We start from the raw sequence: 17,520 nt of genomic DNA, 5'->3' as shown, positions 1-17,520 counted from the left end.
CTTTATAGACCCAGAAAACATAGCACAGTGATCAGAGAAAGCACACTGGCTGGTAGGCTCTAGATTTAGCTCTAACACTCAATGGTCACACTCCCGAAAGAAACATCTTGTGTCCTCATCCCTAAAATAAAAATGATAAAGTACTAATTCATGAGGGCTCTTGAGTGACTAAATGAAGACAAGTGTCCTTGTGCCTGGGAGCCAAGTGGTACTCAACGGTCAGCAATCCTACCCATCCCAACTGTCCCATGCTAATGAGGCAGCTATCACTTACTGGTGAGGTGATAGCCATAACTAGTCTTATTGTGACAATCTTTTACTCAGTACTCAACTCAAAGGTATGTCCTGAGTTACTTAATTTCCTCACTCACTGGGATTTCACAGTGTTCTAGATATCATCTAAGCACATTTAATTTTTGCTGTTGGTATCCACAGGGTCCAGACTCCCAAGGAAACAATAATCACAGATGTTCTAGACTGTATATAAAATGGTGTGCTATTAGTATATAATGTATTTCTGTCTTCCTGTGTATTTTGTATTACTGCTAAGATTACTTATAATACCAAGCAAAATGTAAATGCTGAGGCTGGAGAGAAGGCTCAGCAGTTAAGAGCACTTGCTTCTCTTTCAGAGACTCTGGGTTTGGTCCTAGCACCCCTGTTAGACAACACACAAATTGCCTCTTACTCCAGCTCCGGGGGATCTGATGCTCTCTCTTGGCTTCCTTCTACAGGCCCCTCACACACATGGTACCCATAGATATACTCAGGCACACACACATATACATTAAATAAATAAAACTTTTAAAACGTAAAAATGTGTTACAGATACCATATTGCCTAGAGAATAAAGACAAGAAAGATATATGTGTTCAAGAAAACATTTTTTTTTTTTGTCAAAAATATTTGCTTCACAGTCGGTTGAATCTCCAGAAGTGGGATGCATGAGCATAGAGAAACAACGGCATTCATGGCTGGTAGAAAGACAGCCACTCTAGCCATGCATCTGGCACCAAGGTACTTGTTGAGAATGGAGACATGAATAAGCCGAGGTGCCTGCCCTGCTGAAGAACAGAATCTGAGCAGGAAGGAGTCACTGTGACCTGTCATCAGTCCTGGCAGATACCCTCAGATTAGATGCAGCTGCTTGGAGTGCTGCACTAAGGAAGTCTCTGGAGCTGTCTACATTCAGTGAGCATTTACTGTTCACGGCTTTACAACGATCAATGGAGGTGGGGAGATGTCCATAGGGCAGCTCTGTTATCTCATCTAGTGAGATCTATGATGTTCCAACCTCTTCCACTGTGATTGTGAGAACAAAAAAAAAGAGTAATGGTCTGCAAACTGTGTGTCAGATGGCTAGTTATGTCTCTGTAGCCCTGTCTAAGGATAGAAGGGACCCAAATGTCTCTTCTGTCATCTTATCTCCTAAGGAACGGGTATCCTGCCACAGTCAGGCCCATCAGATTGTGACTAGTCACACTTCTGAAGAGTGTCCTGGCATTATCAACTGTGGTCAAGAGTAAATGTGGTATGTCCTTTGGACCCACTCTCCAAACCACTACCCTCCATACAGTGACATAAGCAAGACAGCCAGGCCATGGGTTCCCGACTCAGGACCAAATCCCCAGTATGCTGGAAGCATGTCACCTAGGTTCTCATCCCTTCGAGCACTCCAAAACAAAGGCCTCAGCCTCTGGCACATGAGCGACAGGACTTCTCTCTTGGGCCACTTAATGTCCACCCACCACTGTCCACTTGGAATGCATGGATGCCCACCCAGGTTTTGTCCTTTAGTAAGAGCCCATGACACTCTCAGGAAAGATATCACAGATTCAGGTGGGCAGTAGACCTTTCCTGACCCCATCCCTCACTGACCTCATTCCAGTACCAGGAAGCCTACAACTTCCTGGCTGCCTTCTGGCTGACACAGCAGCAGCCACCTGGCCTGTGGTGAGACACCTAAGGCGTTCCCTTAACAGCTAGGGTGGAGGGCAAACAGCGAGGGTCATAGCTACTTCCCTAACTCCACACAGGAAAGGGCAGAGACCAAAGGGCAACCTGGGCATCCTGTTCCCAAGCTATCTTCTCATCCCAGCTGACCAGGGCCTCTCCCATCATCCCAGTTTCCTCTAAATGGTTACAGTGCTGGCCACACAATGAGGAGGACCACAAACCAGCTGGTGATGCTGTGTGCATCAATATTATACCCAGTGAATGGAAAGTTACCCATAGAAATCTGTGAAAGCTTTAACACAGAGCCACAAGGAATATAATTGACTTGCTGTGATATGAACAAGCCCTTGGCCAAACAGGTCAGGGGGCAACAGGAACCTGGCAGCAGGGTGGATAGTAATCATCATAGTAGCTATAAATTTTTAGCTTTTCTATGGTGCAGGCACCAAACTGATAAGCATTTTATCTTGCATACCAATTTCTCTGAGCCTTACAAATATTTTTCCCGTGCTACAAATGGAAAAAAAAAACCTATATTCAAGATGAACTGACCCATCCATACTCACACACGCACATGTAGTAGAGTTAAAATGGGGGTGAACTCACCATTCTGGTTCCACATCCCACAACCTTCACCCTAATCTTTTACCATCTTTCAAAGGAGCCCCAGAGACTGGATCAAAGACACGCATGCCCCGTATACATAGGGCTATAGGTGATGGTGCCAGCCACTCCCCTCTGAAGTGAGGCCAGGCATAATACAACTGGCCTATGTGTGGAATCCTAGTTCCCTCAGAGACAACAGGAGACATCAGTCCTCCCTCCATCTCAGACACTGTTTGCTGTGAGCTAACTAACCACTTGCCACCAGACTGTAGATTGTACTCTCTCTTCATTACATGCCACATTATAGGGCTGCCAACATCATGGACCTCACTTCATCAATGAGGAAACCGAGGTTTAGGGAAATTAGAAGTGAAGGTTTTCACCCGGGGCCAAGGATTTCATGGACACATTCTCTGTTCCCTTGTGCTCTGTGCATCTGCCTCCACTGGTTAGCTCTCCGCCTATGCTCAGAGATCTCAGGACCAGAGTTTCCAAGCTATCCACCAACCTACAGAATGTATCCCAGGAGACTCAGGATCTGCAGGCCCAGGATCTGCACTTAGTCCCATAGGTAATGCTCTGTGACACTCGGGACTTCAGGCAGGAGCCCATGCTCTTGCCTGGATTTCCATGGCGCTTAAGCAGTCTCAAGAGGTAGGCAGTCTGAAAATTTCAAGCTTGGGACAAGCACTGAGGTTATCCCTTCCAGCAACAGGAGATTCAGTGACCCCCTTCCCTCTCTCTTCCCTCCACTATAGCCCTTGGAGAATTACTCTAGTCCCAGGGAACAGGGACCCTCCTGTAGGATTACATAGAGATGTGTAAAGAGTTGACACAAGCCTAGCACTTTACAGTGGACCCCAGATTTGTTGATGAGCACTTTCTGAGAATGAGATTATGTGGGCTCTCCCCTGCCATCAACCCACAAGTCACTTAGATTCCTCCCTAAGTCCCACACTCAGCCATCATTTAACCGAAGAGCCTCAGCTGATTCAATTTGCTAAATGTTAGCTCTGGCAGAGGCAGAGATCAGAAGTGGGGACAGGGAACCCAGGAGGCAGAAGGCCAGGATTCTACTCTCCAGCCTATTCCTCATCGTTAAGAGAATGAGAAAAAAATAAATCATAAAATAAGATCATACAGAGGAACCCAGGCAGGGGGGTCAATCAGGAAACAAGAGGTTCACGATTAACCCACAAATGACTGAAGGACTCATTCAAACACATCCTTCAAGACATGAGAGAGGAGCCACTCCAAGGGTAGCTGTCCATTAAACACACAACTGCACATCCACCATCCCTACATAGGGAGCCATCCTAAGAGGTAGCAGCCCTGCATTCCTTCTCCCCGCCACTCTCCCAACCTGTACCCACATTAACAGTCACAAGGAACATCCAAGACAGCACAAAGGGAAGAGAGGCACACGGCCCTGAGTTCCTGCTGGGACAGAGGAGGAGTACAAGCAGAGAACACACGTTCAGGAAGGCGACACCCTGCATGAGAATCCTGGCTCTGCTGTCTCCTGATGCAGCCCTCTCACAGAGCAGCTGTGTTAACAGTCTAATGTAACCAGGCAGTGTTCACTGACCACCAGGGAACAGTCTCCAAAAAAGCTAGCAGTTATGGAAGCAGGCTGGACAAATGAGATACAAAGTATTTTGTTGGGGAGCCATTCAGCACATCTGCACAGAGCACCTGGCCATGAGGCAGGACTGTTCTAGCCCCTGGGGATACAGCATGATCCAACCAAAGAGCTTGCTGTCAAGGAGATGGGACTAATCACCTAATGTGAACCCACCAATGACATCAACATCACTGCTCCCTTCTTACAGGGCAGAAAACTGAGACTTCAGAAGTGTATCAGCACCAGCTGGGGCCAGTGAAATGACTAAGCGGGTAAAGGCTCTCGCTACACAAACCTGGGTTCCATCCTTGGAACCCATGTTAAGATGGAAGCAGAGAATCGGCTTCATAAAGTCATCCTCTGACCTCAACATGAGCACTTCCCCACAATCATACACACACACACACACACACACACACACAAACACACACTTATATGTACACAATAACAATAAATAAAGTCATTCTTAAAGGACTATGTTAGTTGGCAGGAGTATGTGCTTGTGGGGAGCATATAGAAGCCAGAATGCACAGCCTTCGGTGTTGTTTATTGTTGTCCATCTTGGATTTTTTTAAGACTAAGTCTCTCAATGGCCTGGTGCTCACCAACTCAGCTAGGCTAGCCAGCCAGCAAAGATTATAAGTGTGCATCATCATACCCAACTTTTTAAAAGGTGGGGCTGGGAACTGAACTTGGATTTTCAGACTTGTGTGACTGAGTTATCTCCCCAGCCCTAGTCTCCAAATTTTATAGCAGGAATGGTCTGCCTCTAGAATCACAGTGTAATGGTCCTGCCATCCATCCAAGGGCTTATCCCACCCAGGACCTGACAGGTGGAATTTATTATCAAGCCTGCAGAGGAAAGGCACAGCTTCAGGAGAGGACCTCCTCCTGTCCCCAGAGGCCAGGGCTTCCCAAGCTAAAGGGTACTTGTTATGAACTAGTCTACTCAGCTTTTAGATAAGAAGAAATCCAGGGTGGGTGGGGAACTCACAGAGTGAGTTAGCATCAAGCTTGAGGCAGATTCTAGGTTGCTCATTCCAGAGTCATGGTTCTGGAATGAGCACTTTACCAAACCCACCATCCACACCCTTCCCAAGCACTTAGCTAGCTATAGCACTGAGTGAGGCCCAGGGGAAGGCCCAGTCTGGCCAAGGTGAAGACAAGAGCAACAGTAAGTGTGGAGAATGGAGTCACCAGGATCACACAACCAGGAAGTGTAGAGTCGGGGCAAACTCAGTCAGGGCTCTAAAAGGGCAGTTCTGAATGCATTGCAGTCCATGGTGTGCACACTGGGGCACATTCTCCAGCACCCAATCTCAAATTCTCTCTGGAGCGCAGGATGGGAGTCCAAGAGCCAGTTGGCCTGTCAAAGCAGAATTGCTGTATGAGCCCCAGATGTTGGATAAGAGAACTGCTGTGACACAATGCTGGTCCATCAAACAGATCTGGGAGGATTATTTATTGCTTATCACTGAGAGACTGTCTCTATAATTCAGTTCACCAAACCTTAGTACATAAGAGATCAAGGACCCACTGAAGTGATTTGACAGATTGGTGTGCACCTAAGACTTAGTTCTAAGCTGGAAACACATCACAACACTGGACTGTATGCATGGATGGTCTCACGTGTGCATCACAGACAACGCATCTCGATTATGTCTACCCCAACAGCCACCCAGAGGAGAGATGGGCTTGAGTGGTAAGAGGGTAAGAGGACAGAACTTCCACTAGATTTTAGTTTATACTCCTATGTGGTTTGGATGTTTAAATCTAAAACTGTGTTGATTGCATAATGGAAAATTTCAGTGAGTATTATCTTACAAATTAAAAACAAACAAAAACACCTCACCAACAATGGATGGGACACACACACAAGTTTAGTCAAGGATATCACAGCCCAGGACTGTCTAAACGTTTCCATAAATGATCACAGACCTTACTGTGAGAACTACTGAGTTGAGAACTACTGGTCTAGTTGAGAACTAGAACTAGTAGTTGAGAACTACTGGTCTAGAGGCTCTACTGACTCAAGTTCAGCCTGAAGAGCCTGCCTAGCATACATCCTATCCATTTTCTTCAAGCACAGGAGTACATTACCAGGAGAGATGAAGGGTTGCTATGGAGACTTCCCATGGAAATATCAGGCTTCTGGGGCCTTGGGAAGCTATTTGGGTTTGAACACTGCTGTGTTCCTGCCTCTGCTCCAGGGACCCAATGCGGCTGTCTTGCAAATTTCCAGCTCTTAATTCAGCCTGGCTGGCCACAACCTCATTTCGTTAGCATGTGGAGGAAGGAGAGGGCTGGGAAAGAAAGGCATGTGGACCCCACCATATGTAAGCATGCAAAACAGAAACACATGGGCAGCTTGGTGAGCGTCCCCATCAGCCTGACTGCTGGAATGATTTACAAGAGGCCAAGCCAAGTGTGCTCCCACTGCTCCAGACCCAGAAGGGACAAAGGAAGAGGCAGAGAGAAGAGGGTCACACCTGCTGGTTCCCTTTCCTCCTTCCTGGGACAGCCGTTGTTTACTTGTTGGCTGCAGGTGGCAGTGGCTGAGCCTATAAACACCACTGAGAAGCCAGTTGGCTTGGCTGGAGGAGGCCACTTGAGTGGAGGATATGAGACCACTGTTAATCACCTCCCAGCCAAAAACTGATTTCCTGCTTAATTCCCTCAGGCAACTCGCCACAACCATTGAGCGATGTGAACCAACTTATGAACAGACATGAGACCTGCAATCAGAAGGGCCCTCAGTTATATTTGGGGCAGGACTAAGCTAGCTAAGTCTTGGAACAAATCTCGTATGCTGCTAAAGTGCTGCAGAATTAATGAAACACTTAGTCTCCACCATACTTATCGTTGCTGCCCTGAGGATACAAAAATTAGAACGCTTGCTATCCACCAGCGTAGGACATGGGCATATATTAACAAATGACAGAAGTAGCCACTGATTTTAGAAAGGGGGGGACCACCTCCTACCAGCTCATGAGAGCCACAGTGGACCTGCATTCCCAATTCTGCCTTTGATAACACTGAGTGGGTAGTTTGTCATTAGCATCAGTGAGAGTCTTGTCCCCAGTGCATAGTTGGCTATGGCCAACCAAGGACTTTTGCTGTTATTCCTAGAGTCAGTCAGCACCCTGAGCTCAAGAGCCATGAAGTATGGGTGCCCAAAACTCAGGTAATTTGTGTTAATAAGAGCCAAGACTTTTCAAATAAGTAAGTAAAGATATAGCATGGAGCTATAGAGATGATTCAGCAGTTAGGAGAACTTAATACACTTGCAGAAACCCAAGTTTGGTTCCCAGCATCCACATGGCTCATAACCATCTGTAACTCTACCTCTATGGGATCTCCCACCTCCCAGCAGACATGTGCTGCTCCTGGCTCAAACCCAGGTAGTTTGGTTTAGGGACAGAAGTTTCACCCCTTTTCCAAGCATCATCTAGTTGAAACTCTCTGGTTGATTTTCTGTCTCAAAAATTATCCTCTCCTCTCTCAGTACATCTCATTTCCTGCTACCCAGCCTGAAAGTCCTTCTGTCATAGAGAGATAGTACCAGTTATCCCCAGCAGCTTCAGGGTCTCTTACCTAATTCCCCGGCAGGTGCTGAGCGTGACGCTGGACTCTTCCACTTCTCTCACAGTTCCGTGGTAAAAGCAGTGATCCTGGCAAACAGAAAGTGTTCATGTCAGATGGCATGATAATAAACATGACCATATTAATGTCTCATGTGTGACAGATGACGGGTTAGTCATGTTATAACCTGCAAAAGGCTTCCAAGCTACCTCTTCGTTTGGTTCTTTGGTAACACAAGAGATAGTGCAGGGCAGATGTCACCAGTCCTACAGAACAGATGAAGATGCTGAGGATCACACTAGGTTGGAGAACCCAGTCTCAGATCTGACATGCCAACCTTAGAAAACAGTCTTGTGAAAGAGCCAGTTTCTCACTGATGTTGCCTCTATAACTCACTGTCATGGGTTGAACAGTGTCCTCCTAAATTTCTTATGTCCACTCAGAAGCTGGGAATATGACTTCATTTGTAAATAGGGTTTTGATCATGTCATTAAATTAAGATACAGTCAAAATGGATTACAGTAAGTCATAAGTCATAAGAGTAAGTCATAAGAGGAGAAGCCACCTGAAGACAGAGGAAAAGACTAAAGTGATATAACACAAGCCAGGAGCACTAAGGAATTAAAAAAAAAAAAAGAAGGGGGAACTCTTCCCTAGATGCCTTACAGAGAGCATAGCCCTTCCAACAACCATTTTGGGCCGTTAGCCTCCAAAATGGAGAGAGAATCAGTTTCTCTTGTTTTACCTCCAGGTTCATAGTGCTTTGTTAGGGCATCCTCAAGATATGAACACAACTGGGGATGTTCTTCCTCCCCTGAATCCCTCTACACCTGGACCCTCCTTCCTCTGTACCTAGCTCCACGAAGCCTGATGCTATTCTCTAGGCATCTGGTCCCCCAAACCCAGCTAGAGAGCTCTGCATCTTTACAAACATCTCCATCTTCATATGCAGGACCTGGGCAAGGCTTCAGAGACGCAGTGAGAAAATGGACACACAGCTTTCAGTCCCTTGTGAAAGCTCATCATTAACAATTAGGAAGCTGCAGTGGTTTGAATGAGAAATGTGCCGCCCCCCAGCTCAAGTATTTGAACAATTGGTGATGCTTCTGGAGTAGGTAGTACAGCCTTGATGGAGGAAATGTGTCACCAGAGGACAGGATTTGAGATTTCATAGCCTCACCCACCTCTAGTTTGCCCTCTCTGCTTCATATGTGCAGCTGAAGAAATGATCTCTCAGCCTCCTGCTCTGGCTGTCTGCTGCCATGCCTCTCCTACTCTATGGACTATCTATCCCTCTGGAACCTTAAAACCAAACGAACTCTCCATTTTGTAAGCTGCTTCTAGTCATGGTGTTTTATCCCAGTAACAAAACGTAGCTGATGCAGAGGCCAAACACACACACAGCTACAAATAAACATTTGTGGTACCAGATAAGGGCTTGCTCTCTAGGCTAATCATAGCAATCAGGAAACAGCACTTCGGAGAGTACCTATATGCTTCACCAAACCGTCCCTCTCCCCAAAACAGATGGTTAGCAATAGGGATAAAACACTCTTCCCAAAGAGGTCAGAACTGATGCGTCAATCCGAACAGAGAGGTGAAACTGGGAGTAGAGTCAGTTTCTTAAAAGGCTTCCCTGACACCCTGAGACTAAGCAGCAATCCCAAATTCTCAGGCTATCCCTGCATGACGGACAACCTAAGGGTCCCATCTCCAGAGTATACTATTTGCAGCTGTTTCATTGTGAGAGTGTGTGTGTGTGTGTGTGTGTGTGTGTGTGTGTGTGTGTGTGTCTGTTGGGGGGATCCAGAAGGCAAACACACATATCTGGGGTCACTCTCCTCCCACCTCTAGTCCTGAACTGAGCCTCATAATTAAACTGAAGCACTCTGGCACAGCCAAACCAGCCTTAAATCTAGGCTCCCACATGTGTCAGCAGTGGATATGATTTTCTCTGGCCTTCCACATCTTTAGCCTCCAACCTCAGAGACCCAGGTCTTGAGTGAGAGTCCTCTCTACAAAGAAGCTAGCTGGACTGCTCCCTAGCCCAGACATAGACAGCAAACATTAGTAGCCATATTTTCATTAAATTCTTTCATTAAAGATAAAACATAGCCTCAGGGGACCCAGCCATCAAAATCCCAAATTTTGGCTGACCCAAATCCACAACCTTTATGCTTCTCTTCTACATCCTATTCATCTGAATCATACAGCTATGTCAGGAAGCACAAGCCAAGCCCACACTCATCTTGGGCTCCTTCTCTGAATTGCAGGTACCCTGTCCTCAATGATCCAATGGCCAGCCTCACAGGTCATCTACCCATTCATATAATGACATTGTCAGGAGGGACAGCAAGCAACGTCTACTTGGCATCAAAGTCTGCTGAACTCTAAACAAGCCAGATTCTGACCTTTATGTGAGCACAAAGGAAAACCTGCATTGGGGTTTTCCCTCGTCATCCCCCAGCACCTAGTAGGACAGGCGACATATAGATGCACTTATGCACAATCCAACTTCTTGCCAAGGATCCCACTGCTTTCAAAGGCCAACCTGTCATGTAGCTTCTGTATCTGTTTCTGAGACAGGGGAACTGGAGGCAGATTATCAACAATCAAGTTCTGGACCTGGTCCTTGGAACCCAATAGCGAGGCCACAAACCTGCCATGTAGAGCACTAACAATGAGAAGAATGGCCCCTTCTCCCTAGGAGAGAGGGCCAGGCCTTCACAGGGAAAGCAGGGCTCATGGACAGTGGACTGAGAGTCCCGCATTCAGAAATGAAGGTGGAACACTGTTTCAAATTTCTGGTTCCTTCACAAGTAGAGAGAACTTTGATCCAGAAGTAGCTAATGAAGAATTAGAAGTCTTTGGCTCTCTGGCTGATGACTCTCTGCAATGGCACATTCTACAACCATCACATGCTCTGTAATTTACAGAGGAAATGAACACATGTGTCCAGGTCACCTGTCACTTACTCTCAATAACTGCAAGGGTTAAATAGCCAGTAGGCTCCTACTACTTGACAACAGTTGGTAATTTGTACTTCAAGTCTTACCACAGCTTATGAGGCAGATGATATTCCCACAAGTTTAAAGGGGAAACTAAAGCTTAGTTTTAGGGAGCTCAGCTTTTGGGCTAAGATCAGACAGATGTAAAGAGCTTTAGTGACACAGTGATGTGGAAACCTGAACCTCTCAATTTGGCCCTGAACCCAGTCCTCTACCATTCCCAACAGAGGCAGAATCAGCACCTGGCTGAATTTTCTTTCCAAAGCTCTCTACCGTCCAACAACCAGGTGGACACGCTCTAGTCTGGGATTTTGCCACTTTTAAGTATAGCCAAGTAGCTTTTCCTCTCTCAGTTTCCTCAGCTGTAAAATATGGGGTTAGAAATGATATTTAGAAATTCCCATCAAAATCGGGGACTCGTCTTACCCTTCCATAGCACCAAGTCAGTTACCAGCACAACTAATTTTTGAGACTGAAAAAAAAAAAAAAGCGAAACAAACAAAAAAAAAGAACTCAGTATGGTCCAAAAGGTTGATTAAGGCCACACAGCTAGTGAAAGCCAAGACCAAGACCGCAGCCCTGGCTTCAGATCCCAAGCCCTGTAAGTCTTGCTGTTGGAACACATCCCCAGACCTGTTCCCCCAGTAACCTGACCTAGATTGGGGCTGTAACCTACAGGGCTAGCTAATGAGTCTTGATAAGATTCCCAGAATGACTGTTAAGTTTGAAGGCAGAGTACAGTCCTCAGCATTTAGGCCAAAAGCAGCTACGATTTATTCCATTCCCATTTCTCCTTGGTTTCCAAATGAGAAGGCTGCCCAGGAGCCCCCTGGGCCTGGGTGGGAACTTTGCAAAAATCTAACAGTGGTGGATGGAATAAAACAGTGATCTTGGCCCATGGTTCAGCAAGGATGTGCTTCAGCCAGCAAGGCCTCAGGAAGGAGGGGGATTCAGGGGACTAGGGGACATCCTCTCCCACTGCTCTTCTCTGAAAGACCCTAAACACATCTCTGCTTGGTGCACAGCTGAGAGAGCACAAAGAGCAAGTCAGATCAGCCATGAAGTCATTGCATTCCGCAGCTCCTTGGGGCTGAGGGGGCCACCCCAGGGGGCTTTCACAGCAGGAAGCATGAGCTCATAGCAAACTTGTGTACTGAGACCCATTCTTGAGTTGTGGGTATGGAATTGGGGGGGGGGAGCTGAACTCAGAGGAGGGTGTTTTTATGAAACTGTGATGGCTATAGGCTTTCTCCACATGGCACTTACCCAACCTCTTGCCCGGTCCTATTCTCAGAAGTAGAGAACAGAAGTCTGAAGAAGGGAAAACATTGGACCAAGGGGCTTTGAGGAGGTATGGGTCACAACTGGATAGTTTTCCTGATACTGCCCAGTCTGCCCACTGCTGTCATTGGCTACACTTCCAACTTCTTCCCCACCCAGAAAAAGTCTTGGGAAGAAGTCCCACTGACCTTCACATCCCCCTCCAGCTATTCCAGCTACTCTACTGTAGACCTTTTAGATGGGGTCTAAACTTAAGGGGTCCATTCTTTCCCCATTCCGGAGAGTCCAATAATCTAATTGACAGTGGCTATCTTGTTAGACATCAGCATACCAGAAGAGAAATTTGAAGAAGGAGTTACATGGGAATCTAATTCTCTAGAGACTGTTAGAGGAACCTGACAGTATGGATACAGAGCAGAAGAATCTGTCCTGTTCCCCTCCATGTCATACATCAGATCTCTTACCTCAGAAGTCCCAACACAAAAGGCCAATGTAGTTTGTGCTCTCCCCCTTCCCATCACATCTCATGAGCCCAGGCTCAGAAGCCTCAGTCTGGTCCAGGGCTTCTCCAACTGAGGCATTACTGGTTGGACTATGGCTGGATAAATCTATTGTGAGGCACGACTCTGGGTCCAGTAGGATGCTTCACAGCCTCCCTGGCCTCTGCTCATAAGATGTCAACAACATCTAACAATCAGCAAGCATGCATATATGTGCCTTGTAGAGGGAAAAAGAATCACTCCTTCTGCTTGAGATCCACAGCTCTGAGCCCCTGAATTTTAACAGAAATCACCATGGAAGAGCCAACAAATCATACAACAAGTAGAATTTACTATCTTACTTATCCACCAGTAGGGTATGGTGAAATAAATTAAGCTGTAAAACCATTTTCAAAATGATGACTCTTTGACAATGTGCAAAAATGTCCTATTAAAAACAACTCTGAAGGGGGACATGTCCAATATTAAACAGCAAAATTTTAAAAGGCTCTATAGAGCAGGGAATGGTGGTGCACACCTTTAATCCCAGCACTAAGGAGGCAGAGGGAGAAGATCTATGAGCTCGAAGTCAACCTGGTCTAAAGAGACCCCATTTCAAAAATACTTACTGGTTTACAATTGAATTAAAATGCTATGTTGTTAATATAAATGTGTATGCACAGTAATGAAAACTCTGCAAGCCTTATATTTTTTTAAAAAAATATTAATCAGCATCAAATTGGGTGAGATAACAGGACAATGAGTAAATTATTCTTTTTAAAGATTCTTAATATATGTTTAGTTAACATAGGCCTAATAATATGTATACTTCATAATGATTTACACGGATTTTAATCAAGGCAGTTACCCTCAAACATTCCATCTGTTTGCTTTGCCATTTTTTTGCCAACTAAGGACAGGAAACAAAGAGGAGACAAGAAACTTAGCTTCTGGTTGTGCCCTAAGTCTTCAGTCAGGGGAATAAGCCCTTCAGAGAAGGGGCCACCTCGAACACTTATTTCCTCCACCTCTAAGAGCAGTACCCAGCCAAGACAGTGGTGATGGACATGTGTCTACCTGACTCACCTCAGACTTCAGCGTGGTGGTTTGAGGGTTGCCACTTGCAGTGTAGCAGGTTTCTGTGTAGGCTGGAGCAAAAAGGTGCCTGAAAAAAAAAAAAGAGCAGACATTTGCATCTTTATTGACAGATTCCATCTCCCTGGTGAGGTCGCCAGTGACTTTAACTGAACCAGGAAAGGCTGCCCCAACTACAAGAAACTGGGTGGCCATTAAGGAACCAAAGAACAAGAAAACCAGGTGGAAATTTGTTATTGATTTTATATTCAGAGACCATCACTCCAGCCAGATGGAGTAGACAATACTAAACCAACTATCTTGATTTGTTTTTCTGGGTCCTGAGAAAATTTTCATCCAAACCCATCCACACTACCCCAGGGTCAGGGGACCCTATTGTGAAATTCAACTGATCCTTCCAATATTGTAAAGGACAACTTTTAGCATGGGTGCTTCACTTTTTCTTTATGAGAATAACCTCTACTAAATGCTTTTGGTGGCGTTGTCAATCAAGGGGTCCTACCTGGCCCCGGTCTATGTTTTAGGTAAAACCAATGGAGTAATGTTAGACCCCCGAAAACTCAAGTATCCGGGGTCTCAGGCCAGGTTCGCGGTCACCACAATCACCAGGCGGATTCGAGAGCTTGCTGCAAACTGCACGAGGCTTTATTGTAATTTAACGAACTAACCCCATGTTAGCTCGGGTCTTTCACCCACCCGCCATAGCTGACAGCTAGAAAAAGACGGCTCCTTGGGTCTCCCAAAAGATCTTATAGGGCAGCGTAAGGGGAGTGTCTAGGGGTACGCACAGGCTCACGATTGGTGTGCCTCCAGGCTTGGAGGGCTTGCCCTGTGTTGATTGGTCAACTGGTTGTTATGGCTCATAGGCCCTCCCAGGGTGGTTGCTATGCTCTCTACGTCATTGCTGTGCGCTTGTCCGTAAAGCACACCCAGAGCCATAAAGCATAGCGCCACCAGCTAACTTCTGATTGGTTCCTTGTCACAAGACAGGCATCTGACCTTTTAGTGACTAAGGTTCCTTGTCACGAGACAGGCATCTGACCTCTAAGTGACCAAGGCAGGTTTATGGCAAGCACGTGTTCGGCTGTTATGGCTGCCAAAAGGGAAGCCGGTTCCTTCATTCCCCCATTTTCTTTTTTGTAAATTCCAATCATGGAATTGCTGTCTCTCTAGCATCCCCATCAGGGAGTGATAGATACTGGCATCCCCATGCAAGGGAGTTCCTTTTGACTTAGCATTTTAACCAGGGAAAATGGACGGCGAAATTCTTTTCCAAACTGCTTCCTGCTGACTTTGGGACGAAGTTAGGGACCCCAGAAGGTTGAAATGCTAGTCAAAAGCAAAAAGGAATTTAGGCAATGGGGAATCCATCAGGGGCTTCTGGTTAGCAGACACTGTTGCAGAGACAGGGGGTGTCCACATCAGCTGACTGGTTCACATCCACAGTAAGTCCAGGGCTCGCAGTCTACTTAGAACAGCCTGTAGTCCGCAACTGATACTCAGATGTCTGCCAGAAGCAGAAACCTGTTTAAGACATATTTAAACTAGGAACAGAGGTTAAAACTTATTTACTGAAGCCCACAGTACAGAAAAAGCAGATATTCGGATATCTGTTTAAACAGCAGGAACATATTTATAACTTTGAGTACTAGCAAAAACTATAGATTTGGGCTATAAGCATGTACATTTCTCTTCTGTCCAGAGAGCCAGGTATGGATTGGACAGAGGTGCCTTTGGCCTGATGAAAAGCCCTTTAAGTTTGTACTTAGATGACAACCAAAATAAACTTAAAAACTTTGAGCTTGTGCCTGAACAGTAGATAGTTACTATTTTATCAGCTAACATACTGACTAGTCTATAGTGGATCTGACTGCCTGATGCTGTCAAGCTGACAACCAGTAATATTTCAGAGATCTGAGAAGGGTATATTTTATCTGAATCTATTAAAAAGTGACAGAAGCCAGTTAGAAGCCAGTCCATATACAGTTAGCCAAACCCAAGTTTCTCCATTACCGCTGGAGGCAGGTGTCTCAAAGACCAGCAATCTTCGCCAGGCCTATACTGTGAGAGTTTTTTTCCTCTCTGTGGAAGAGGGACATGGAAAAGACTGACCTTGTTTTGTCTAGGCAAAGGGGTACAATCAATTTTCCAGTGTCCAGCAGCTTTGTCCACATTCTCGGCCAGGTTCTGGCAGGCGGCAGGTTTCACATCTGAGCATCTCGCTCACTGGTCCAGGTGCAGGAACTGAGGTGCCTCGTAATCTTCTTTGGAGACTTTGGGTCACTGTCCGGATCTGGCAGTCTGTCTGACATTATAAACTTTAAAGATAACAATTTAAATGCCATATTCTGAAGATCTCTGAAGCATTAGAGGTCTGTTTTAGTTACTTTTCTTAAGCATACAAGAAGCACACAGGTGGCTAGGTAAAGTCTTACTTCTGTAATACAGCTGAACTTAAAACTATATAGAGCTATCTTATATTTCTTAAACAGTAGCTTAACTTCTTTCTGAGGCAGGGTTTTTCTGTGACTTTGGAGCCTGTCCTGGAATTCGATCTGCCGGACCAGGCAGGCCTTGAACTCATAAAGATCCATTTGCCTCTTACTCCCGAGTGGTGGGATTAAAGGCGTGTGCCACCTACACCCTGAGCTTAAAGGTGTGTGTTACCAACATCTTAAACTTAACTTCTGAAAACACAAACTGTAACAGATTAGCATCTTTTATAAAACAAGAACTTTACATTGTCAGGCTTTGCTTAAGAATAATTCTAAATTGAAGCTCTTTAAGTACAAACATTAATAAAAACAAACATTTGAAAACTGGTTTTAAAAAGAAATTTAAATTCCCTTAAGGTCTTTCTGTAATATATAGAAGCATTAACATTTTAAATCTTAATTGAAAAACTTGTTTCTAAGATGGTACCTCTAATTTCCATGGGGTCACCTTTAGTCAAGATGGCGGCTTAAGTATTCTTTTTTTAACTTTAGCAAAATGGCGACCAGTCAAGTCATGTGACCAGTTGGCCATGTGCTGGCTAAACCAGGAAACAGAACATTTTAAAACAAGTATATATAAATTACTTGAGAAATAAACAGGACTTTTTTTAAAAATAAAATCAGCTTAATATGATTAAAATTTTAATTTATATTATTATTTTTAAAATTTACTGTTTGTAGACATGAGAAACCATAGCACAGTTTACATTTTTTTTTTCACTTGTAACAACCTTTTCCCTGACCTTTGACAACTTTCCACTGACCTTCTATAACTTACTTTAACCCTCTATAACTTTCTGTAACAATCTTTTTCTCTGACCTCCAACAACTTGCTTTAACCCTCTATAACTTTTACCATTTGTTTTAACTCTCTATAATCTTTTATTTTATTTCTCTGACTTTCTTAGACATTCTTAGATAATTTTTTTTCTCTTTATTACTTGTCTTTTACATTTTTTTTTATTTTTTAGTTAACATAAAAATTTTGTCAAAGTCCCTTTTATAGTTCTTAATAACTTTAAGGCCCCCCTTTTTTTTTTTTTTGAATATCCGGATCAGGACAGATGGTTCATCTGCCTGAGCTAGCTCCATGTGCTCAAGGCAGAGAGACCTGGGGTGGGGGTGCTGCTGGTAACCCCAGACCCTTGGCCAATCCAGGGGTGGGAAAAAGACTCCTGCGGCCCCCCTGCATACCATGTGTGTGGAGCACAGAAAGACGGGTAGCAGATCTCAGCCTTGTAGCCATGTTCCCCCAGAGCAGGGAAACAGCCATAACGGCAGCTGGGGCAGAAACAGTCCTACTGGGCATGCCTCAGACCCGCAGGTGGGGATAGAAAGGGGGTGGCGTGGTGGATCCTGAATTGAAAACCAATGATGATAACACAGAATAGACA

The 17,520-nt window shown here is 45.1% G+C and overlaps 1 protein-coding gene across 1 annotated transcript in view; it reads right to left on the bottom strand.

Moving 5' to 3' along the window:
- Nucleotides 1–17,520, bottom strand: part of Adam19 (ADAM metallopeptidase domain 19) — an 88,026-nt gene that overhangs the window by 34,555 nt on the left and 35,951 nt on the right. Inside the window, exons 4-5 of the mRNA XM_027425279.2 lie at nucleotides 13,623–13,701; nucleotides 7,781–7,857 (exon numbers count right to left, since the gene is read on the bottom strand). Coding sequence (XP_027281080.1) covers nucleotides 7,781–7,857; nucleotides 13,623–13,701 — 156 coding nt within the window. The remainder of the gene's footprint in view (nucleotides 1–7,780; nucleotides 7,858–13,622; nucleotides 13,702–17,520) is intronic.

This window comes from Cricetulus griseus, chromosome 7 (assembly GCF_003668045.3).
Source record: "Cricetulus griseus strain 17A/GY chromosome 7, alternate assembly CriGri-PICRH-1.0, whole genome shotgun sequence".
NCBI classification, from domain to species: Eukaryota; Metazoa; Chordata; class Mammalia; order Rodentia; family Cricetidae; genus Cricetulus; species Cricetulus griseus.
Note: the sequence above shows the minus strand (reverse complement) of the source record. Positions and strands in the feature narration are given on the sequence as shown.